The sequence below is a fragment of the Procambarus clarkii genome, chromosome 1 (genome assembly GCF_040958095.1).
Source record: "Procambarus clarkii isolate CNS0578487 chromosome 1, FALCON_Pclarkii_2.0, whole genome shotgun sequence".
In the NCBI taxonomy this organism is placed as follows: Eukaryota; Metazoa; Arthropoda; class Malacostraca; order Decapoda; family Cambaridae; genus Procambarus; species Procambarus clarkii.
The window spans coordinates 24,210,773-24,232,471 of record NC_091150.1 but is presented as its reverse complement, the minus strand read 5'-3'; the positions used below and the strand labels follow the sequence as shown (position 1 = coordinate 24,232,471).

General features: G+C 48.3%; 1 protein-coding gene across 5 annotated transcripts in view; it reads left to right on the top strand.

Annotated features, from left to right (window-relative positions):
* LOC123748645 (uncharacterized) overlaps positions 1-21,699 on the top strand; it is a 136,389-nt gene that overhangs the window by 86,794 nt on the left and 27,896 nt on the right. For 2 of the 5 annotated variants that reach the window (XM_069322951.1, XM_069323136.1), the window contains exon 8: positions 13,114-13,274. In XM_069322951.1, coding sequence (XP_069179052.1) covers positions 13,114-13,274 — 161 coding nt within the window. Of the gene's footprint in view, positions 1-13,113; positions 13,275-13,436; positions 13,598-15,584; positions 16,187-21,699 lie in introns of those variants that run through there. The other 3 variants (XR_011228135.1, XM_069323073.1, XM_069323014.1) reach the window with 3 other exon arrangements.

Sequence of the window (21,699 nt, the reverse complement as noted above, 5' to 3'; positions counted from 1 at the left end):
ACCCCATACTAAACTAACCTCAGCTGACACCATCCACGCAGCGGACCCCATACTAAACTAACCTCAGCTGACACCATCCACGCAGCGGACCCCATACTAAACTAACCTCAGCTCACACTATCCACGCAGCGGACCCCATACTAAACTAACCTCAGCTCACACCATCCACGCAGCGGACCCCATACTAAACTAACCTCAGCTCACACTATCCACGCAGCGGACCCCATACTAAACTAACCTCTGCTAACAGCCTTTTCACTACACCAACCACATGTTTTCATCTCTCAAACAACAGAAAGCCCACAAAACACCCTCACCAAAAACCGAACCTGTAACAACTGAACCAGTGGATACTGCCGACCAAAACACCCCTCACCTTAGGAGCTACCATTCCCCTGCCAACCACACAGCACCAACATCAGCCTAACACTAAGAGATCCTTAACTTTCCTGAAACTCTTCGCCACCTTCCCTAGAGACTCCTCTCAAACAAGGACTGAAGATTCCTTACATGAAAGTCTTCCTAAAATAACGTCTGTAAGAGAATATTCTGACGTGTGAGAACTCTGATAGTATAGTATTTATATATTTATTTTATATTTCTTTATATACAAGAAGGTACATTGGGGTTGTGAGGATATATAGCATAGTGTTTACACTCTTGTAAAGCCACTAGTACGCGCAGCGTTTCGGGCAGGTCCTTAATCTAACACATAATTTTAAGTAGATAAATTCTAGTAGTATTAATAAAATGATAACAAATACATTGCAAGAAAAAAAATGAGATGAGAGAGAATAGTTAGTATATTAAAGCACATTTTTATATTAAAGCTCTGACTGAATGCATTGACAGCTTGATTGATAATTTAAACAAAGATTGATAGACACCATACAGCAGATTGACAGCACATACTAGAAAACCAACCCGTTCTCGCAAATGTAATAAGTCAATATTGACTTATTAAATATGTGCATAGGTGACATACTTAACATAATAGTTTCCCTTGAAAAGCTTCATAGAAAACACCGACCTTACCTAACCTACTTAGTATGTTAAGATAAGCATCTTATTGCTTCGTAATTACAATTATTACCTAACCTATACCTATAATAGGTTAAGTAACAATTGTAATTACGAAGCTATAAGATGCTTATTTTAACATACTAAGTAGGTTAGGTAAGGTCGGTGTTTTCTATGAAGCTTTTCAAGGGAAACTATTATGTTTAGTATGTCACCTATGCACGCAACTAATAAGTCAATATTGACTTATTACATTTGCGAGAACGGGTTGCGAAAACAGCAATGATCACAATAGTAAAGTTGTTTTAATTGGGTAGTAACCATGAAAAATAAAGATGAATATGTCAAACAAATAGATTACACTTCACACAACGGACACCTAAATTGTTGTTTTATATAATGTTAGAGGCAAATTATAACATTAACACCTGCAGGCCCCGTGGCGAAGTGGTAACACTAACGCCTGCCGTTTCGCGAGCTCTTTGACCTGGGTTCGTATCCTGGCCAGGGAGGATTGACTGGGCGCCAATCCTTAACTGTAGCCTCTGTTCACCCAGCAGTGAATGGGTACCTGGTTGTTAAACGATTTGGCGGGTCGTATTCCGGGAAATATTAGGATTAAGGACTTGCCCGAAACACTATGCGAACTAGTCGTTGTACAAGAACCTAACAGCTCTTGTATATATTTTTTTTTGAGATATATACAAGAGTTGTTACATTCTTGTACAGCCACTAGTACGCGTAGCGTTTCGGGCAAGTCCTTAATCCTATGGTCCCTGGAATACGATCCCCTGCCGCGAAGAATCGTTTTTTCATCCAAGTACACATTTTACTGTTGCGTTAAACAGAGGCTACAGTTAAGGAATTGCGCCCAGTAAATCCTCCCCGGCCAGGATACGAACCCATGACATAGCGCTCGCGGAACGCCAGGCGAGTGTCTTACCACTACACCACGGAGACTTGAATAAACTTCACTTGATATAAATAAATACAAAAATAAAGTGGCTGTTAGCTTGTACTCAGTAGTAGACGTTGACCCATTTATAACTATAAATAATTTATCATTTAAATTATTCAATATTTTGCGGGAAATGCGTAGTAGTGGCTTCATTTTTATGTGTAACTCTAAAAGGGGCCTCGTAGCCTGGTGGATAGCGCGCAGGACTCGTAATTCTGTGGCGCGGGTTCGATTCCCTCACGAGGCAGAAACAAATGGGCAAAGTTTCTTTCACCCTGAATGCCCCTGTTACCTAGCAGTAAATAGGTACCTGGGAGTTAGTCAGCTGTCACGGACTGCTTCCTGGGGGTGGAGGCCTGGTCGAGGACCGGGCCGCGGGGACACTAAAGCCCCGAAATCATCTCAAGATAACCTCAAGATAACCTCTGCACATACATGTGTCCCTTGTCTTATGTTCTCTGTACGCGATGATAAGATCTTGATAATTAGTTGTGTCGGGGGACAGGAAGCCAGGTTATACATACAGTACACGTTAGGCTTATACCGAGGTAAGGGTCGACTTACTAACCCCGCCCAGGACGCAACCCAACAAGAAGCTGACTAACTCCTGGGTACCTAGTTACTACTAGGTGAACAGATGCATGAGGTGAAAGGAAATGCGCACTACCGAGTGATACAGTGCAAAGTGTCAGGCTAACAGACGAAGTGTTCGAGCACAGCTTGAACACTTATATAGCGTCAGTAGTGCTCTGTAAGTGGGCAGTAAGTGGCCTGCGGTTTGAAAGTAATTCATATGCAGGCGATGAGTCACAATAACGGGGCTGAAGTATGTTGACCAGACCACACACTAGAAATTGAAGGGACGACGACGTTTCGGTCCGTCCTAGACCATTCTCAATCGACTTGAGAATGGTCCAGGACGGACCGAAACGTCGTCGTCCCTTCAATTTCTAGTGTGTGGTCTGGTCAACAAAGTAATTCATATTTTGGACGTTAAGAACGCTCGCCGGAGTAGCTGGTAGTGTCTCTGACAAGTTACAGTAATAACTCAATGATACACACCTGCTTGTAAGTCTTTGTAACCCTGGAAACACAAACCGAAACTGGTCTCTATTTTCCGCTTGTTACAACTTGAAATAAAGTTGTTACATCTTGGCTTAACGTGTTTATGACGTATTAGAACGTTGTTACAACTTGCTATATTGGTTGTTGTAACTGGTTAGGAAGTGTTAAAACTTGTCCGAACGTTGTACCAACGTCGTAGTTTCGGTGTGTGTTTGGTGGGATAACATAATTTTAGTGGGCCAAGTACTTGCTCACACCGGCCGACACCATCTTGAGGTTATCTTGAGATGATTTCGGGGCTTTTAGTGTCCCCGCGGCCCGGTCCTCGACCAGGCCTCCACCCCCAGGAAGCAGCCCGTGACAGCTGACTAACACCCAGGTACCTATTTTACTGCTAGGTAACAGGGGCATAGGGTGAAAGAAACTCTGCCCATTGTTTCTCGCCGGCGCCTGGAATCGAACCCAGGACCACAGGATCACAAGTCCAGCGTGCTGTCCGCTCGGCCGACCGGCTCCCTCCTATTGGGACATTGGGACACATTCACTCTGCTGACTGTAGTGCTCAAGAACTATTAGCAGACACAACCTGTCAACCAACCAACGTTGCTGAACCCATTATGTGCCTCTGTAACCCTTTTACCACCGCCCACGGCATGGGTATGGGGTGCATAATAAAGAAATTAAATGAAAGTACGGTGTGTCCTGGAGAGTCAGTGTGTCCTGGAGAGTCAGTGTGTCCTGGAGAGCCAGTGTGTCCTGGAGTCAGTGTGTCCTGGAGAGTCAGTGTGTCCTGGAGACCCAGTGTGTCCTGGAGAGTCAGTGTGTCCTGGAGAGCCAGAGTGTCCTGGAGAGCCAGTGAGCAGGCCAGTGTGTCCTGGAGAGTCAGTGTGTCCTGGAGAGTCAGTGTGTCCTGGAGAGCCAGTGTGTCCTGGAGTCAGTGTGTCCTGGAGAGTCAGTGTGTCCTGGAGACCCAGTGTGTTCTGGAGAGTCAGTGTGTCCTGGAGAGCCAGAGTGTCCTGGAGAGCCAGTGAGCAGGCCAGTGTGTCCTGGAGAGTCAGTGTGTCCTGGAGAGTCAGTGTGTCCTGGAGAGCCAGTGTGTCCTGGAGTCAGTGTGTCCTGGAGAGTCAGTGTGTCCTGGAGACCCAGTGTGTTCTGGAGAGTCAGTGTGTCCTGGAGAGCCAGAGTGTCCTGGAGAGCCAGTGAGCAGGCCAGTGTGTCCTGGAGAGTCAGTGTGTCCTGGAGAGTCAGTGTGTCCTGGAGAGCCAGTGTGTCCTGGAGAGTCAGTGAGCAGGCCAGTGTGTCCAGGAGAGTCAGTGTGTCCTAGAGAGTCAGTGTGTCCTGGAGAGCCAGTGTGTCCTGGAGAGTCAGTGAGTCCTGGAGAGTAAGTGTGTCCTGGAGAGCCAGTGTGTCCTGGAGAGCCAGTGTGTCCTGGAGAGCCAGTGTGTCCTAGAGAGCCAGTGTCCTGGAGAGCCAGTGTGTCCTGGAGAGCCAGAGTGTCCTGGAGAGTCAGAGTGTCCTGGAGAGCCAGTGTGTCCTGGAGAGTCAGTGTGTCCTGGAGAGCCAGTGTCCTGGAGAGCCAGTGTGTCCTGGAGATCCAGTGTGTCCTGAAGAGTCAGTGAGCAGGTCAGTGTGTCCTGGAGAGCCAGTGTCCTGGAGAGCCAGTGTGTCCTGGAGAGCCAGTGTGTCCTGGAGAGTCAGTGTGTCCTGGAGAGCGAGTGTGTCCTGGAGAGTCAGTGTGTCCTGGAGAGCCAGTGTCCTGGAGAGCCAGTGTGTCCTGGAGAGCCAGTGTGTCCTGGAGAGTCAGTGTTTCCTGGAGTCAGTGTGTCCTGGAGAGCCAGTGTGTCCTGGAGAGCCAGTGTGTCCTGGAGAGTCAGTGTGTCCTGGAGAGTCAGTGTATCCTGGAGAGCCAGTGTGTCCTGGAGAGCCAGAGTGTCCTGGAGAGTCAGTGTGTCCTGGAGAGCAGTGTGTCCTGGAGAGTCAGTGAGTCCTGGAGAGTAAGTGTGTCCTGGAGAGCCAGTGTGTCCTGGAGAGCCAGTGTGTCCTGGAGAGCCAGTGTGTCCTAGAGAGCCAGTGTCCTGGAGAGCCAGTGTGTCCTGGAGAGCCAGTGTGTCCTGGAGAGCCAGAGTGTCCTGGAGAGTCAGTGTGTCCTGGAGAGTCAGTGTGTCCTGGAGACCCAGTGTGTCCTGGAGAGTCAGTGTGTCCTGGAGAGTCAGTGTGTCCTGGAGAGCCAGTGTGTCCTGGAGAGCCAGTGTGTCCTGGAGTCAGTGTGTCCTGGAGAGTCAGTGTGTCCTGGAGAACCAGAGTGTCCTGGAGAGCCAGTGAGCAGGCCTGTGTGTCCTGGAGAGTCAGTGTGTCCTGGAGAGTCAGTGTGTCCTGGAGAGCCAGTGTGTCCTGGAGAGTCAGTGAGCAGGCCAGTGTGTCCAGGAGAGTCAGTGTGTCTTGGAGAGTCAGTGAGTCCTGGAGAGCCAGTGTGTCCTGGAGAGTCAGTGAGTCCTGGAGAGTAAGTGTGTCCTGGAGAGCCAGTGTGTCCTGGAGAGCCAGTGTGTCCTGGAGAGCCAGTGTGTCCTAGAGAGCCAGTGTCCTGGAGAGCCAGTGTGTCCTGGAGAGCCAGAGTGTCCTGGAGAGTCAGAGTGTCCTGGAGAGCCAGTGTGTCCTGGAGAGTCAGTGTGTCCTGGAGAGACAGTGTGTCCTGGAGAGTCAGTGTGTCCTGGAGAGCCAGTGTGTCCTGGAGAGCCAGAGTGTCCTGGTGAGTCAGTGTGTCCTGGAGAGTCAGTGTGTCCTGGAGACCCAGTGTGTCCTGGAGAGTCAGTGTGTCCTGGAGAGCCAGTGTGTCCTGGAGAGCCAGTGTGTCCTGGAGAGTCAGTGTGTCCTAGAGAGTCAGTGTGTCCTGGAGAGCCAGAGTGTCCTGGAGAGCCAGTGTGTCCTAGAGAGCCAGAGTGTCCTGGAGAGCCAGTGTGTCCTAGAGAGCCAGTGTCCTGGAGAGCCAGTGTGTCCTGGAGAGTCAGTGTGTCCTGGAGAGCCAGTGTGTCCTGGCGAGTCAGTGAGCAGGTCAGTGTGTCCTGGAGAGCCAGTGTGTCCTGGAGAGCCAGTGTTTCCTGGAGAGCCAGTGTGGCCTGGTAAGCCAGTGTTTCCTGGAGAGCCAGTGTCCTGGAGAGCCAGTGTGTCCTGGAGAGCCAGTGTGTCCTGGTGAGCCAGTGTTTCCTGGAGAGCCAGTGTGTCCTGGAGAGCCAGTGTGTCCTGGTGAGCCAGTGAGCAGGTCAGTGTGTTCTGGAGAGCCAGTGTGTCCTGGTGAGCCAGTGAGCAGGTCAGTGTGTCCTGGTGAGCCAGTGAGCAGGTCAGTGTGTCCTGGTGAGCCAGTGAGCAGGCCAGTGTGTCCTGGTGAGCCAGTGAGCAGGTCAGTGTGTCCTGGAGAGCCAGTGAGCAGTTCAGTGTGTCCTGGTGAGCCAGTGAGCAGGTCAGTGTGTCCTGGTGAGCCAGTATGCAGGTCAGTGTGTCCTGGTGAGCCAGTGAGCAAGTCAGTGTGTCCTGGTGAGCCAGTGAGCAGGTCAGTGTGTCCTGGTGAGCCAGTGAGCAGGCCAGTGTGTCCTGGTGAGCCAGTGAGCAGGTCAGTGTGTCCTGGTGAGCCAGTGAGCAGGCCAGTGTGTCCTGGTGAGCCAGTGAGCAGTTCAGTCTGTCCTGGAGAGCCAGTGAGCAGTTCAGTGTGTCCTGGAGAGCCAGTGAGCAGGCCAGTGTGTCCTGGTGAGCCAGTGAGCAGTTCTGTGTGTCCTGGTGAGCCAGTGAGCAGTTCAGTGTGTCCTGGAGAGCCAGTGAGCAGTTCAGTGTGTCCTGGAGAGCCAGTGAGCAGTTCAGTGTGTCCTGGAGAGCCAGTGAGCAGGCCAGTGTGTCCTGGTGAGCCAGTGAGCAGGCCAGTGTGTCCTGGTGAGCCAGTGAGCAGGTCAGTGTGTCCTGGTGAGCCAGTGAGCAGGCCAGTGTGTCTTGGTGAGCCAGTGAGCAGTTCAGTCTGTCCTGGAGAGCCAGTGAGCAGTTCAGTGTGTCCTGGAGAGCCAGTGAGCAGGCCAGTGTGTCCTGGTGAGCCAGTGAGCAGTTCTGTGTGTCCTGGTGAGCCAGTGAGCAGTTCAGTGTGTCCTGGAGAGCCAGTGAGCAGTTCAGTGTGTCCTGGAGAGCCAGTGAGCAGTTCAGTGTGTCCTGGAGAGCCAGTGAGCAGGCCAGTGTGTCCTGGTGAGCCAGTGAGCAGGCCAGTGTGTTCTGGTGAGCCAGTGAGCAGGTCAGTGTGTCCTGGTGAGCCAGTGAGCAGGCCAGTGTGTCCTGGTGAGCCAGTGAGCAGTTCAGTGTGTCCTGGAGAGCCAGTGAGCAGTTCAGTGTGTCCTGGAGAGCCAGTGAGCAGGCCAGTGTGTCCTGGTGAGCCAGTGAGCAGTTCTGTGTGTCCTGGTGAGCCAGTGAGCAGTTCAGTGTGTCCTGGAGAGCCAGTGAGCAGTTCAGTGTGTCCTGGAGAGCCAGTGAGCAGTTCAGTGTGTCCTGGTGAGCCAGTGAGCAGTTCTGTGTGTCCTGGTGAGCCAGTGAGCAGTTCAGTGTGTCCTGGAGAGCCAGTGAGCAGTTCAGTGTGTCCTGGTGAGCCAGTGAGCAGGTCAGTGTGTCCTGGAGAGCCAGTGAGCAGGTCAGTGTGTCCTGGTGAGCCAGTGAGCAGTTCAGTGTGTCCTGGAGAGCCAGTGAGCAGCTCAGTGTGTCCTGGTGAGCCAGTGAGCAGGTTAGTGTGTCCTGGTGAGCCAGTGAGCAGGCCAGTGTGTCCTGGTGAGCCAGTGAGCAGGCCAGTGTGTCCTGGTGAGCCAGTGAGCAGGCCAGTGTGTCCTGGTGAGCCAGTGAGCAGGCCAGTGTGTCCTGGTGAGCCAGTGAGCAGGCCAGTCCCCGACCGTCCTAATGGTTGGACACCATACCTTACCTTGAGGTTACCTTGAGGTGCTTCCGGGGCTTAGCGTCCCCGCGGCCCGGTCGTCGACCATACCTACTTCTTCTTCTTGTTGACAGTAGGTGCAGTTTGCCTGAAGGAATGACTGCACCAGTACTGATGTTGGCGGACGCGTTGATGTTGAGGATGATCGGAGCTACCAAAGGTGCTTGTTGCGTTGTGCTGTAGATAGAGGAACGGTGACTAAAACAGAGGTGTGTGTTGTGGGGAGACTTGCCGCACCGCAGGGCGGTGTGTTGTGTTTATGGCGTCAGCTGATCCATGGTGCTGCGACGAGGCAGTTGTTTTCTGTGTTTAGCTGTTGATTGATTGATGATTGATGAAGATTAAGCCACCCAAAAGGTGGCACGGGCATGAATAGCTCGTAAGTGGTGGCCCTTTTAAGCCATTACCAGTATCAAGAGCTGATACTGGAGATCTGTGGAGGCGCAGCTGCACCCTGCGTGACGGGAGATGTCTCCCGGACCAAGTGGTCTCGTTCAGCTGTTGGTGGCGCCAGGTTTAAATGTGGCGCGGGTCAGATGTGACCATACCTCCCCCCCCCCCCCCCCGTCTCCATCCCAAACCCTTATCCTGATCGCTTCCAAGATCTATATAGTCCCAATGGGTTAGCGCTTTCTCCTGATAATTACTTTACCCCCTGACTTAAGTTGTCTAAATGTCTTAAGTACAGTGACAGGTGGGACCTTAAACATATACTATGACAACTACATACATATTTGAGGTAAATATTTACAGTGGTGGTTGTTGTATAGAACGAGAGCACACAAGCCCACTTGTGTGCCACACAAGCCCACTTGTGTGCCCCACAAGCCACTTGTGTGCCCCACAAGCCCACTTGTGTGCCCCACAAGCCACTTGTGTGCCCCACAAGCCACTTGTGTGCCCCACAAGCCACTTGTGTGCCCCACAAGCCACTTGTGTGCCCCACAAGCCCACTTGTGTGCCCCACAAGCCCACTTGTGTGGCCCACAAGCCCACTTGTGTGCCCCACAAGCCCACTTGTGTGACCCACAAGCCCACTTGTGTGCCCCACAAGCCCACTTGTGTGCCCCACAAGCCCACTTGTGTGCCCCACAAGCCCACTTGTGTGCCCCACAAGCCCACTTGTGTGCCCCACAAGCCCACTTGTGTGACCCACAAGCCACTTGTGTGCCCCACAAGCCACTTGTGTGCCCCACAAGCCACTTGTGTGCCCCACAAGCCACTTGTGTGCCCCACAAGCCACTTGTGTGCCCCACAAGCCACTTGTGTGCCCCACAAGCCACTTGTGTGCCCCACAAGCCACTTGTGTGCCCCACAAGCCACTTGTGTGCCCCACAAGCCACTTGTGTGCCCCACAAGCCCACTTGTGTGCCCCACAAGCCACTTGTGTGCCCCACAAGCCACTTGTGTGCCACGCAAGCCCACTTGTGTGCCCCACAAGCCCACTTGTGTGCCCCACAAGCCCACTTGTGTGTCACACAAGCCACTTGTGTGCCCCACAAGCCCACTTGTGTGCCCCCCAAGCCACTTGTGTGCCCCACAAGCTCACTTGTGTGTCCCACAAGCCCACTTGTGTGTCCCACAAGCCCACTTGTGTGTCACACAAGCCACTTGTGTGGCCCACAAGCCACTTGTGTGTCACACAAGCCACTTGTGTGCCACACAAGCCACTTGTGTGCCACACAAGCCCACTTGTGTGCCCCACAAGCCACTTGTGTGCCACACAAGCCCAATTGTGTGGCCCACAAGCCACTTGTGTGTCACACAAGCCACTTGTGTGCCACACAAGCCCACTTGTGTGCCCCCCAAGCCACTTGTGTGCCCCACAAGCCACTTGTGTGCCCCACAAGCCACTTGTGTGCCACACAAGCCCACTTGTGTGCCCCACAAGCCCACTTGTGTGCCCCACAAGCCACTTGTGTGCCACACAAGCCCACTTGTGTGCCCCACAAGCCACTTGTGTGCCCCACAAGCCACTTGTGTGCCCCACAAGCCACTTGTGTGCCCCACAAGCCACTTGTGTGCCCCACAAGCCACTTGTGTGCCCCACAAGCCACTTGTGTGCCCCACAAGCCACTTGTGTGCCCCACAAGCCACTTGTGTGCCCCACAAGCCACTTGTGTGCCACACAAGCCCACTTGTGTGCCACACAAGCCACTTGTGTGCCACACAAGCCACTTGTGTGCCCCACAAGCCACTTGTGTGCCCCACAAGCCACTTGTGTGCCCCACAAGCCACTTGTGTGCCACACAAGCCCACTTGTGTGCCCCACAAACCACTTGTGTGCCCCACAAGCCACTTGTGTGACCCACAAGCCCACTTGTGTGCCCCACAAGCCACTTGTGTGCCACACAAGCCCACTTGTGTGCCCCACTAGCCACTTGTGTGCCACACAAGCCCACTTGTGTGCCCCACAAGCCCACTTGTGTGCCCCACAAGCCACTTGTGTGCCCCACAAGCCACTTGTGTGCCCCACAAGCCCACTTGTGTGCCCCACAAGCCACTTGTGTGCCCCACAAGCCACTTGTATGCCCCACAAGCCACTTGTGTGCCCCACAAGCCACTTGTGTGCCCCACAAGCCACTTGTGTGCCCCACAAGCCACTTGTGTGCCCCACAAGCCACTTGCGTGCCCCACATGCCACTTGTGTGCCCCACAAGCCCACTTGTGTGCCCCACAAGCCACTTGCGTGCCCCACAAGCCACTTGTGTGCCCCACAAGCCACTTGCGTGCCCCACAAGCCACTTGTGTGCCCCACAAGCCCACTTGTGTGCCCCACAAGCCACTTGCGTGCCCCACAAGCCACTTGTGTGCCCCACAAGCCCACTCGGGTGGAAGGACAAAGTGGTCCTACACCTTTTTTTTTTGAGATATATACAAGAGTTGTTACATTCTTGTAGAGCCACTAGTACGCGTAGCGTTTCGGGCAAGTCCTTAATCCTACGGTCCCTGGAATACGATCCCCTGCCGCGAAGAATCTTTTTTTCATCCAAGTACACATTTTACTGTTGCGTTAAACAGAGGCTACAGTTAAGGATTTGCGCCCAATAAATCCTCCCCGGCCAGGATACGAACCCATGACATAGCGCTCGCGGAACGCCAGGCGAGTGTCTTACCACTACACCACGGAGACTTACGTCCCAACTTCAGAAACACACAAGAATCAGTGAGTCGACTGCTAGCAGCCGTGGAGTGAGGACGTTTCTCGACCCTCCGTGGCTGTTGGAGTTGTTTGCTGAAGTGGACATATTTTTATATCCGACGAACAAATATTTCTATAAAATTCAATTCTTATCCGATCGACTTGGGGATAGTATGAACATGTTTGCCATAAAATTTACGTTTTCTTTAGTAGCTACATAGCTTATTTGGGAGAACGGCATTGTCTTGTATCTTTGTGGTAAAACTATTGTAGATCGCCGATGTGCGGTAACAGATAACACTTCGCCCACTTCCCACACTCTTGTGGGTGGGCCGCGATCATCATTCTTCATTTATATACATATGTCCGTGTAGGGAATTTTATTGCGATCTCAAAGATACCAAATTTAACGCTGTAAGACAAGTGTGGAGTTGACAACTCTGAAAAGAATGGAAACATCTCGTCGCTGTTTGGAGCTGTGTGGAGCTCACGGCTAGTGATCTAGTAGTTTCTTAATGGTAGTGGTTTAAAACACAGTTTGGTGACATTTTATACATATGGTCTTCTAGAACATTCTATTGCGAACACATTGGTACAAAAAGGAAATGTGTACATCGAAAATTAAGATCAGGACAGTGAAAAGAGTATACACTTTTCAGTGTTTCCGCTCGATCGCCCGAAACGCCTAGAGCACTATTAACGTTTTTCCTTGTTCGCCGGGCGGCTGAAAGTGATAATTATTAATTTAATTAATTAAATTAATTAAGTAATAGAAAGTGTACAATACTGTATTTTATTAATTATTGTCACAAAGCGTTGACATGACACTAATACTTCGTTACTCTCTAAATCCCAGAAATACACAGATTTCTTAATTTTGTATTTATCAAGAACCATCTCCGAGGAAATTATATAATTATTATGTCATAATGTATTAGGCAGATTATTAGTCATAATGTAACAATTTGTTTGGTTTAGTTTAGTTCATTTATTATGCACCCCATACCCATCTTGTGGGCGGTAGTGGAAAGGGTTACAGAGGCACATAATGGGCTCAGGGACTGAACCCCACAATTCATTTAGCTAAGCAAGTTACAATCTTGATGAGCTAGTTACAAAATTCAGTATAAGTCGTCACATCAACAATGGGTTCGAGATCGACCTCAAGTACAGGTTCTAAATTAAGCAACTGACATATGTGGAGAGCTAGTGTCACAATTGATATGTTTGTCCTGCACACCGCCCCCCATCCAGTGGGCAGCGGTGGATAGGTTACACCGCCCCCCATCCAGTGGGCAGCGGTGGATAGGTTACACCGCCCCCCATCCAGTGGGCAGCGGTGGATAGGTTACACCGCCCCCCCCCATCCAGTGGGCAGCGGTGGATAGGTTACACCGCCCCCCATCCAGTGGGCAGCGGTGGATAGGTTACACCGCCCCCCCATCCAGTGGGCAGCGGTGGATAGGTTACACCGCCCCCCATCCAGTGGGCAGCGGTGGATAGGTTACACCGCCCCCCATCCAGTGGGCAGCGGTGGATAGGTTACACCGCCCCCCATCCAGTGGGCAGCGGTGGATAGGTTACAATCTCTAAGTTACTACCTACAGTTAGCAAACTGGGGATATTTGGCTAAAATTTCTGGTAGCAGATCATTTTGAATGAAATATTGACGCATCGTTGGAACATTGGTTATAGAATTGTCTCTAAATTCACGTATCTTTTCGCACTCCATCACATAGTGACGGAGGGTGTGCGAATAATTTTGTTGACACAGTTTACATTTGGTCAGGTCTACATCGGTAGATAATGAGAATTCCCAGAGATACTTGTAACCGAGTCTAAGGGTAGATTATTATTCATAATGAAACAATATATTAGATGGTTATAATACTAGAGTGTTAATACAAATCCTGTACGTGTTCATATATTTTCCACTTATTATAAATACATTTAAGAGCTAATAAGCGTTGTGAACTCTAGGTTCGGAGCCACTATGTGTACGGACCTCTCAACGTAGAGCTTGTGTTCCATACTGACAAGGGTGTTAAAACCATCAATTCGACTCTGAGTGCTGTGGCTGCTCATGCCGTCGCAGATATGAAGGACAACAGCTCCAAACTCATCGATTTCATCATTGACAGGTAGGATTACCTGCTTCTCAAATTTTCAGGAAATGCTGTTCTCTCACACAGCACCGGCAGACTGCTTCCACCAGTGATCAACAGCCTCCACACCTCCTCTCAGGCAGTGTCCACAACTAGCCAGCACTAATATAGCACTGACAGGAGTTTTCCCACTTGCAGATACGCGCCCACTGGCTTACTGGCCCTCTGGACTTGATCATTGATTACCGCGCAAGTCCAGGTATCACCAGAGTCCGGACTGGTCTCCAGGCTGTCCAGTTAGATACACTGACCACTATAGACCGATTTGGTGCTGAAATGTCAGACTTTCATATCGTCAGGTATGTTGACTGGACTGGACACACAGTGACTTAATGGACGTGTTAGTTTGAATGCTGTAACGATGTATTTATTCAATGTGAATATAAATGAAATATATTTTCCCACTGCAATTCAAGTAGTATATTTTCTGGCATAATCCAGTTCTTTTCTGACAGACATATGACTGTGTATGACACATTATATCATCTCAAGAAGGTATAAAGCAACCTGTCCCCCGTGTTTAGATAGTACTGTATGTAACTATGTGCACTACAGTACAAATATTGACGTACTAAGCCATTAGACAGTGGAAACTTTTCAATTAGACAGCAATTAGATAGTAGAGAAGGAAAAAAATTGTGTTGCATGAGTTGAGAATCTTAATTTTCTGGGAGGTTCAGAGGCACCCTGGAGCTATGTAGGTTATCTTGAGTGGTTATCTTGAGATGATTTCGGGGCTTTTTAGTGTCCCCGCGGCCCGGTCCTCGACCAGGCCTCCACCCCCAGGAAGCAGCCCGTGACAGCTGACTAACACCCAGGTACCTATTTTACTGCTAGGTAACAGGGGCATAGGGTGAAAGAAACTCTGCCCAATGTTTCTCGCCGGCGCCTGGGATCGAACCCAGGAACACAGGATCACAAGTCCAGCGTGCTGTCCGCTCGGCCGACCGGCTCCCCGGTCGTAGCTGAGTCGTAGAAATGTAGCTGAGATAGCTTCCCGGTCGTAGCTGAGGTCGTAGAAATGTAGCTGAGATAGCTTCCCAATGCTTAGTCAAATCAATATTAAACCATATCATAGCTTTGTACTATTCAATTTATAGAATCATTTTTTCATTTATTTCATTTGTTCATTTGTTTCAGTTATAGAAATGAAACAAAAAAATAACTTAAATATTCCTAGGCCTAATATAGTACACATATGTACTATATTAGGCCTCAGATAGCGTGTATTAGGCCTAATAAGGTTAGGTTAGTTTAGCTTGTCTTTGCAACATCAGTAGAAACTCGTTTTCCGGTTTGTCTAAATTCAATAGTGCCGATTTCGACTTTCTAAATGCGTTGCACGTTGGTATATGTACTGTGGTCCTCATCCTTCCTATAAGTACTACCAAAACAGGACGACGGGCTGGTATAAACTGTTAGCATTAACTGACATGACTATCTTTACTCTATATTGAAATTTAAAGTAAAATATGAAGTGGTTATTAAAGAACTTGGCAGCCTGTGAGCCTAGTGCTCTGCACCATTACTGAAGGCTTCTAATATGTGGCTGTGGCTAGTGAACTTAAATCTTAGTAAAGTCTAGTAAACTCGATCTTAACTGCAACATTTGGTTGTGGCTAGTAAACTTAAATCTTAGTAAAGTCTAGTAAACTCGATCTTAACTGCAACATTTGGTTGTGGCTAGTAAACTTAAATCTTAGTAAAGTCTAGTAAACTCGATCTTAACTGCAACATTTGGTTGTGGCTAGTAAACTTAAATGTTAGTAAAGTATAGTAAACTCGATCTTAACTGCAACATTTGGTTGTGGCTAGTAAACTTAAATCTTAGTAAAGTCTAGTAAACTCGATCTTAACTGCAACATTTGGTTGTGGCTAGTAAACTTAAATCTTAGTAAAGTATAGTAAACTCGATCTTAACTGCAACATTTGGTTGTGGCTAGTAAACTTAAATCTTAGTAAAGTCTAGTAAACTCGATCTTAACTGCAACATTTGGTTGTGGCTAGTAAACTTAAATCTTAGTAAAGTATAGTAAACTCGATCTTAACTGCAACATTTGGTTGTGGCTAGTAAACTTAAATCTTAGTAAAGTATAGTAAACTCGATCTTAACTGCAACATTTGGTTGTGGCTAGTAAACTTAAATCTTAGTAAAGTATAGTAAACTCGATCTTAACTGCAACATTTATCAAGTAATAATTCTCAAGCCAAACCCCACAAACTAGAAAGCTGTCGGTAAAGTGAGTGTTGCATGTGTGTTATCCGAGAGGTTGTGCTCGCCCGCAGCCCGCTGTTCGACTACATGCCCTACTATGGCAACCGTACCCTGGCACAGCAGCAGATTACTGAACTGGTGGTTCGTCACCTCTTCTCCGACGCCTCCTTCATGGCTCTCCTCCTGCGGGATGCCTACGAGACTGCCTCCTATGACAAGATTATCCCCCAGTTTGGCACACAGTCCAACTACTTCTCCGTCCTGAAGTACCTCTTTCGGGGAACCCCGAGTGCGAGGCCCCTGGCGAGAGGAGCATCCCTGGTGGGGGAGCCCGCAGCCATCGCTGCCTACTTAACCAATGCTGCGAACTCTCCTCCTCCTGCTCTAAAAAACTTAGAATAGAAATGCATTTGACGAAATATAAAATGAGCAGGACAACAGAAAAGATTAATACAATAATATTTTAATATAATGCTCAAAAATATAAATAAATAATTCCTTATGTAGCTGTGTTATAAAGTGTATTATAATAATGTTGTTGATGAAGGTGAATGAGGTCATTATTGTATATTTGAATATCATAGATAAATTGTTCTTAAATATAGTCACTTTGTGAACACATTTATGTGTCCACCATATGTGTCTAGGGAGCCGGTCGGCCGAGCGGACAACACGCTGGACTTGTGATCCTGTGGTCTTGGGTTCTATCCCAGGCGCCGGCGAGAAACAATGGGCAGAGTTTTTTCACCCTATGCCCCTGTTACCTAGAAGTAAAATAGGTACCTGGGTGTTAGTCAGCTGTCACGGGCTGCTTCCTGGGGGTGGAGGCCTGGTCGAGGACCGGGCCGCAGGGACACTAAAGCCCCGAAATCATCTCAAGATAACCATCAAACCGGTTGTATAGACATTATTATTACAGGAATAATAATGACCAGGACATAAACTGTTGTGAGTGTAATTTGTGGTTCCTTTAAATCACATTTCAATAGTTTAAATGACGAAAAAGAAGTTGTGTTACCTTACCTACCTTACCTTGAGGTTACCTTGAGGTGCTTCCGGGGCTTAGCGTCCCCGCGGCCCGGTCGTCGACCAGGCCTCCTGGTTGCTGGACTGATCAACCAGGGTGTTGGACACGGCTACTTGCAGCCTGACGTATGAGTCACAGGCTGGTTGATCAGGTATCCTTTGGAGGTGCTTATCCAGTTCTCTCTTGAACACTGTGAGGGGTCGGCCAGTTATGTCCCTTATGTGTAGCGGAAGCGTGTTGAACAGTCTCGGGCCTCTGATGTTGATAGTTCTCTCTTGAACACTGTGAGGGGTCGGCCAGTTATGTCCCTTATGTGTAGCGGAAGCGTGTTGAACAGTCTCGGGCCTCTGATGTTGATAGTTCTCTCTTGAACACTGTGAGGGGTCGGCCAGTTATGTCCCTTATGTGTAGCGGAAGCGTGTTGAACAGTCTCGGGCCTCTGATGTTGATAGTTCTCTCTTGAACACTGTGAGGGGTCGGCCAGTTATGTCCCTTATGTGTAGCGGAAGCGTGTTGAACAGTCTCGGGCCTCTGATGTTGATAGAGTTCTCTCTCAGAGTACCTGTTGCACCTCTGCTCTTCAACGGGGGTATTCTGCACATCCTGCCATGTCTTCTGGTCTCATGTGATGTTATTTCTGTGTGCAGGTTTGGGACCAGCCCCTCTAATATTTTCCACGTGTAAATTATTATGTATCTCTCCCGCCTGCGCTCAAGGGAGTACAGATTTGGGCTCTTTAGTCGGTCCCAATAGTTTAGATGTTTTACTGAGTGGATTCTAGCAGTAAAGGATCTCTGCACGTTCTCCAGGTCAGCAATTTCTCCAGCTTTGAAAGGGGCTGTCATTGTGCAGCAGTACTCCACTCTAGAGAGCACAAGCGTTTTGAAAAGTATCATCATCGGTATAGCATCTCTAGTGTGAAAAGTTCTTGTTATCCAACCTGTCATTTTTCTTGCAGTTGTGACGGCTACTTTATTGTGTTCTTTAAAGGTAAGGTCTTCCGACATGAGTACACCCAGATCCTTTACATTGCCTTTTCGTTCTATGTTATGATTTGCCTGAGTTTTGTATGTGGTTTCCGTTTTTATATTTTCATTTTTTCCATAGCGCATGAGCTGGAACTTATCTTCGTTAAACACCATATTATTTTCTGTAGCCCATAAAATGACCTGATCTACATCTGATTGGAGGTTTGCCGTGTCCTCTATGTTGCCTACTCTCATGAAGATCCTAGTGTCATCTGCAAAGGATGATACAGTGCTATAGGTTGTGTTCTTGTCTATGTCCGATATGAGGATGAGAAAAAGTACTGGAGCAAGCACAGTACCCTGGGGGACTGTACTGGAGCAAGCACAGTACCCTGGGGGACTGTACTGGAGCAAGCACAGTACCCTGGGGGACTGTACTGGAGCAAGCACAGTACCCTGGGGGACTGAGCTCTTCACGGTTGATGGGCTGGATTTTATTTTGTTGACTATTACACATTGGGTTCTGTTGGTCAGGAAATTGTAGATAAATCTGCCTATTTTCCTGGTAATTCCTTTTGAACGCATTTTATGTGCAATAACACCATGGTCACATTTATCAAAAGCTTTTGCTAAATCTGTGTAAATTACATCAGCGTTTTGTTTGTCTTCCATAGCATCTAATGCCATATCATAGTGGTCCAGCAACTGCGACAGGCAAGAGCGCCCTGTTCTGAAACCATGTTGTCCGGGGTTATGGAGATGCTGTGATTCCATGTATTTTGTGATCTTACTTCTTAGCACTCTCTCAAAATATTTTATGATGTGCGATGTTAGTGCTATCGGTCTGTAATTTTTTGCCTCTGCCTTATTTCCTCCTTTATGAAGTGGTGCTATCTCTGCCGTTTTTAGTATATCAGGGATAACGCCAGTATCTAGGCTTTGTCTCCACAGAATGTGAAGGGCCTGCGATAGTGGTTTTTTACAGTTCTTGATGAATATGGAGTTCCAAGAATCCGAGCCTGGTGCAGAGTGCATAGGCATACTGTTTATGGCTTCTTCAAAATCCAGTGGGGATAGGGTGACGTCTGATATATGATTTGATGGTGGTATCATATCCATGAAAAATTCATTTGGGTTATCAATCTTTAGTGTGTTTAATGGCTCGCTGAAAACAGAGTCGTACTGCTTCCTCAGTAACTCGCTCATTTCTTTGTTGTCATCGGTGAAAGTTCCATCTCCCTTTCGCAGGGGCCCGATACTAGATGTGGTTTTTGATCTTGATTTTGCATAGGAGAAAAAATATTTCGGATTTCTCTCTATTTCACTGATGGCCTTTTGCTCTCTTTGCCTCTCCTGGGTTTTGTATGATTCTTGTAGCTTGAGTTCAATTGTTTCTATTTCTCTACCTAACCTTCTTTGCCGTTCTTGAGATAGGGTGCGACTCTCAAGTTGTTCCGCGATTCTTTTTCTTCGCCTATATAGGGAATGACGTTCCCGTTCCAATCTGCATCTCTTTCTCTTTTTTTTTAGAGGTATGCGGTTTGAACATATTTCTAGTGCTACTGAGCTTATTTTTTCCAGGCACTGGTTCAGGTTTGCATTTTCTAGCTGTTCTTCCCAGTTTATTTCTGTGAAGTCCTGGTTTATTTGCTCCCAGTTTATCTGTTTATTATTAAAGTTGAATTTGCTGAAATCTCCTCCACCGGGAATCTGGACTGGTTTTGAAGGTCTATTCCCCATGGTTGTCATAACTTCAATTAAGTTGTGATCTGAGTAACAGGTATTTGTAATCATTATGTTCCCGATCAATTCATCATTATTAGTGAAAATGAGGTCCAGCGTGTTCCATGAGTGTAGAATTTAAGTTTTCTGAGGAGCTCCAGTGGCACCCCTTAAGCTATGTAGCTGAGATATTTTTCCATTACTTAAGTCATATCAGTCAAAGGCGTCTTGTTGGCCTACCGGAGACCAGAACCAGAACCTGGCCTCTCAAAGAGGCATAGGGAGCAGGGGATTGTTACAATCACTCATAGGGAAATCGATCAGAAAAGTAGACGAGACAACACAAGACAACTGCATGGTTCATGAAAAACGGAACTTCTGAAACAGCCAACAGACACCACAAAAAAAAATCATTAAAATGAAAATATTAATTTAAAACTGGGTACGAAATGGCCCATAATTACCTGTGCATTTACCACCCTCTGGTGGCATCCTGGCCACAGTCCTCTTGCTCACTACTACCTTCTCGTGTTACTTTTCATAGCAAGTTCCCCTTCTTCTCCAAGAGGTGCTGGCACTCTTTTGGTCTCTGTCCTGTGAGTCCTGCCTTGTCACTCGTTTTTGAGTCGTGGGGGGGGCCCTATCCCCCCTCTGGGGGAATGAAGGGGTTCTTTTACCTCTTTCCTCTGGTTCAATTGATAGTCTGAGTGTGGCCCATTTTTGACAGTGCATCATTCCTTGTTTGTATTATTTGCTTCATGAGGGTGATTTTAAGCTGCAATCTTTCTTTGGTCTTGGTATAATCTGTGCTTCAAGCTGCACGTGCTTAGGGCTACCTTTCCTGGGCACTCATTTAGTGCCCAGGAAACGCCCCGCATCAACCCAGCTTCACCTGCAAACACACAACATGAGAGTCCCTATGATTCCCTTGTTACAACTTGTAATAAAGTTGTTCCAAGGTTCTCTGTGTGTTGAGGAGGTCACCTCTGAGAGGCCAGATCACCGGGGTGCAGAACCGCTGTTAAACCATGCAGTTGGGGGTGTTCTGTTTTGTTGTTGTTGCATGCACTCGGTGTGTGTTCCTTTGGATATCTTGCTTTGTTAGTTGTCTTCAGGCCCTGGCAATATTTCTGCAGATCTGTGGTGTGGCTCATCATAGACTGACCTTTCAAGCCCGCTTTCGTTGTATGCGAGTTTGAAGGGTGCTAGTCGGCTTTGCTACTTACCATCATCGTTTGGTCTATTTTTTGCCATGCTGCTTTTTCGTTTGATGACAACTTCGACCCAGAGTTCAGTGGCATTTCTGCTCGTTAGATCTTAGTCTTATCAGAGTCTGAGTCAGAACAGGAGACTTTTCTGGCAGCTGCTATTTTGTGAGCTGTTTTTTTTTGCTTTCATGGTTTGCAGTATGGTGCTCTTTTGGATGCCCCAGAGTTGGCCCTATAGTGTTTAGGGATCCAGTTTTGGAGGAGTTCGTGAATTCCACCTGGTCTAAGTTTGCTCCTCCTCTTCCTTTTCCTTGCTGGTGTGTTTTGTATCCAGCATCTCCTCTTTCCCCTTGATCTCTTCCTGCAAAATGTCGGTTTTTGGAGTCAGGTTATGGATCAGCTGTAGTTGTAGCTCAGCCGAATCTGGGGGTTTCCCCATCCACTATGACGGCAGAGACAGTTAAGACATCCTTCTGGCGATGCAGAGCCTTTGCCTTGGCAATAATTACCTGGCTCTGATCCTGCTCTTGTGGACGATGTCTATCTCTACCGGGTAAGGAGTGCAGAATACGCTTCTGCTCTTGGGCTGGGGCTGGGGGTTCATGGATTCCCTTCAACCAATCCTGAACTTTGGCTCCATCTGATAAGGTATTTTGCTCTAGGGGAGAAGATTTCTTCTATCCCTCTTTCTGGTCTCATTCCTGGAAGTTTCTGTTGTCTCACCTTTAACCTTCGCAGTATGTGTGGACATTTTTTGGTTCCTTCTGCAGGTTCATGACCTTGCTTCCCTAATGGACCCGTCCTCTTTCGAGTTCGGGCCGGCTTCGGGTTTTTGGGCCCAGGTATGAGGTCCCTGATTCGTCCTGACAATTCCCTCCTTTCATTGTGGGCTTGGCAGGGCTTTTGCCAAACCGAGAGACTCGAGTGATGGGAAAAGAATTCTGTGTTTCAGATGTTTTTAGGCTTTTTTTTGCATTGCTTGAAAATGTGGGCAAATTACAGTTCCATGTGCAGCTGCTTGTGCTCACTGGAGCTCTTATTGCTGAAGATCACAGAGGCTCTTTCCAACTTGGCGACTATGTTGCCCATCTGGGCGATTATTGAGCCGTTTTCTGATCTGCTCAATGGTGTTTTAGCTGTTCTTGCTTCTGTCCCCGGTATTCCTTCCTTGCTGCCTGCGGTTCTGGTTTTAGCAGCGCTGCCCAAGTTTCTTGCCCTTCGTCTTTAGGGAGGCTGTGACAGCACCTTACTTGGCCCATCT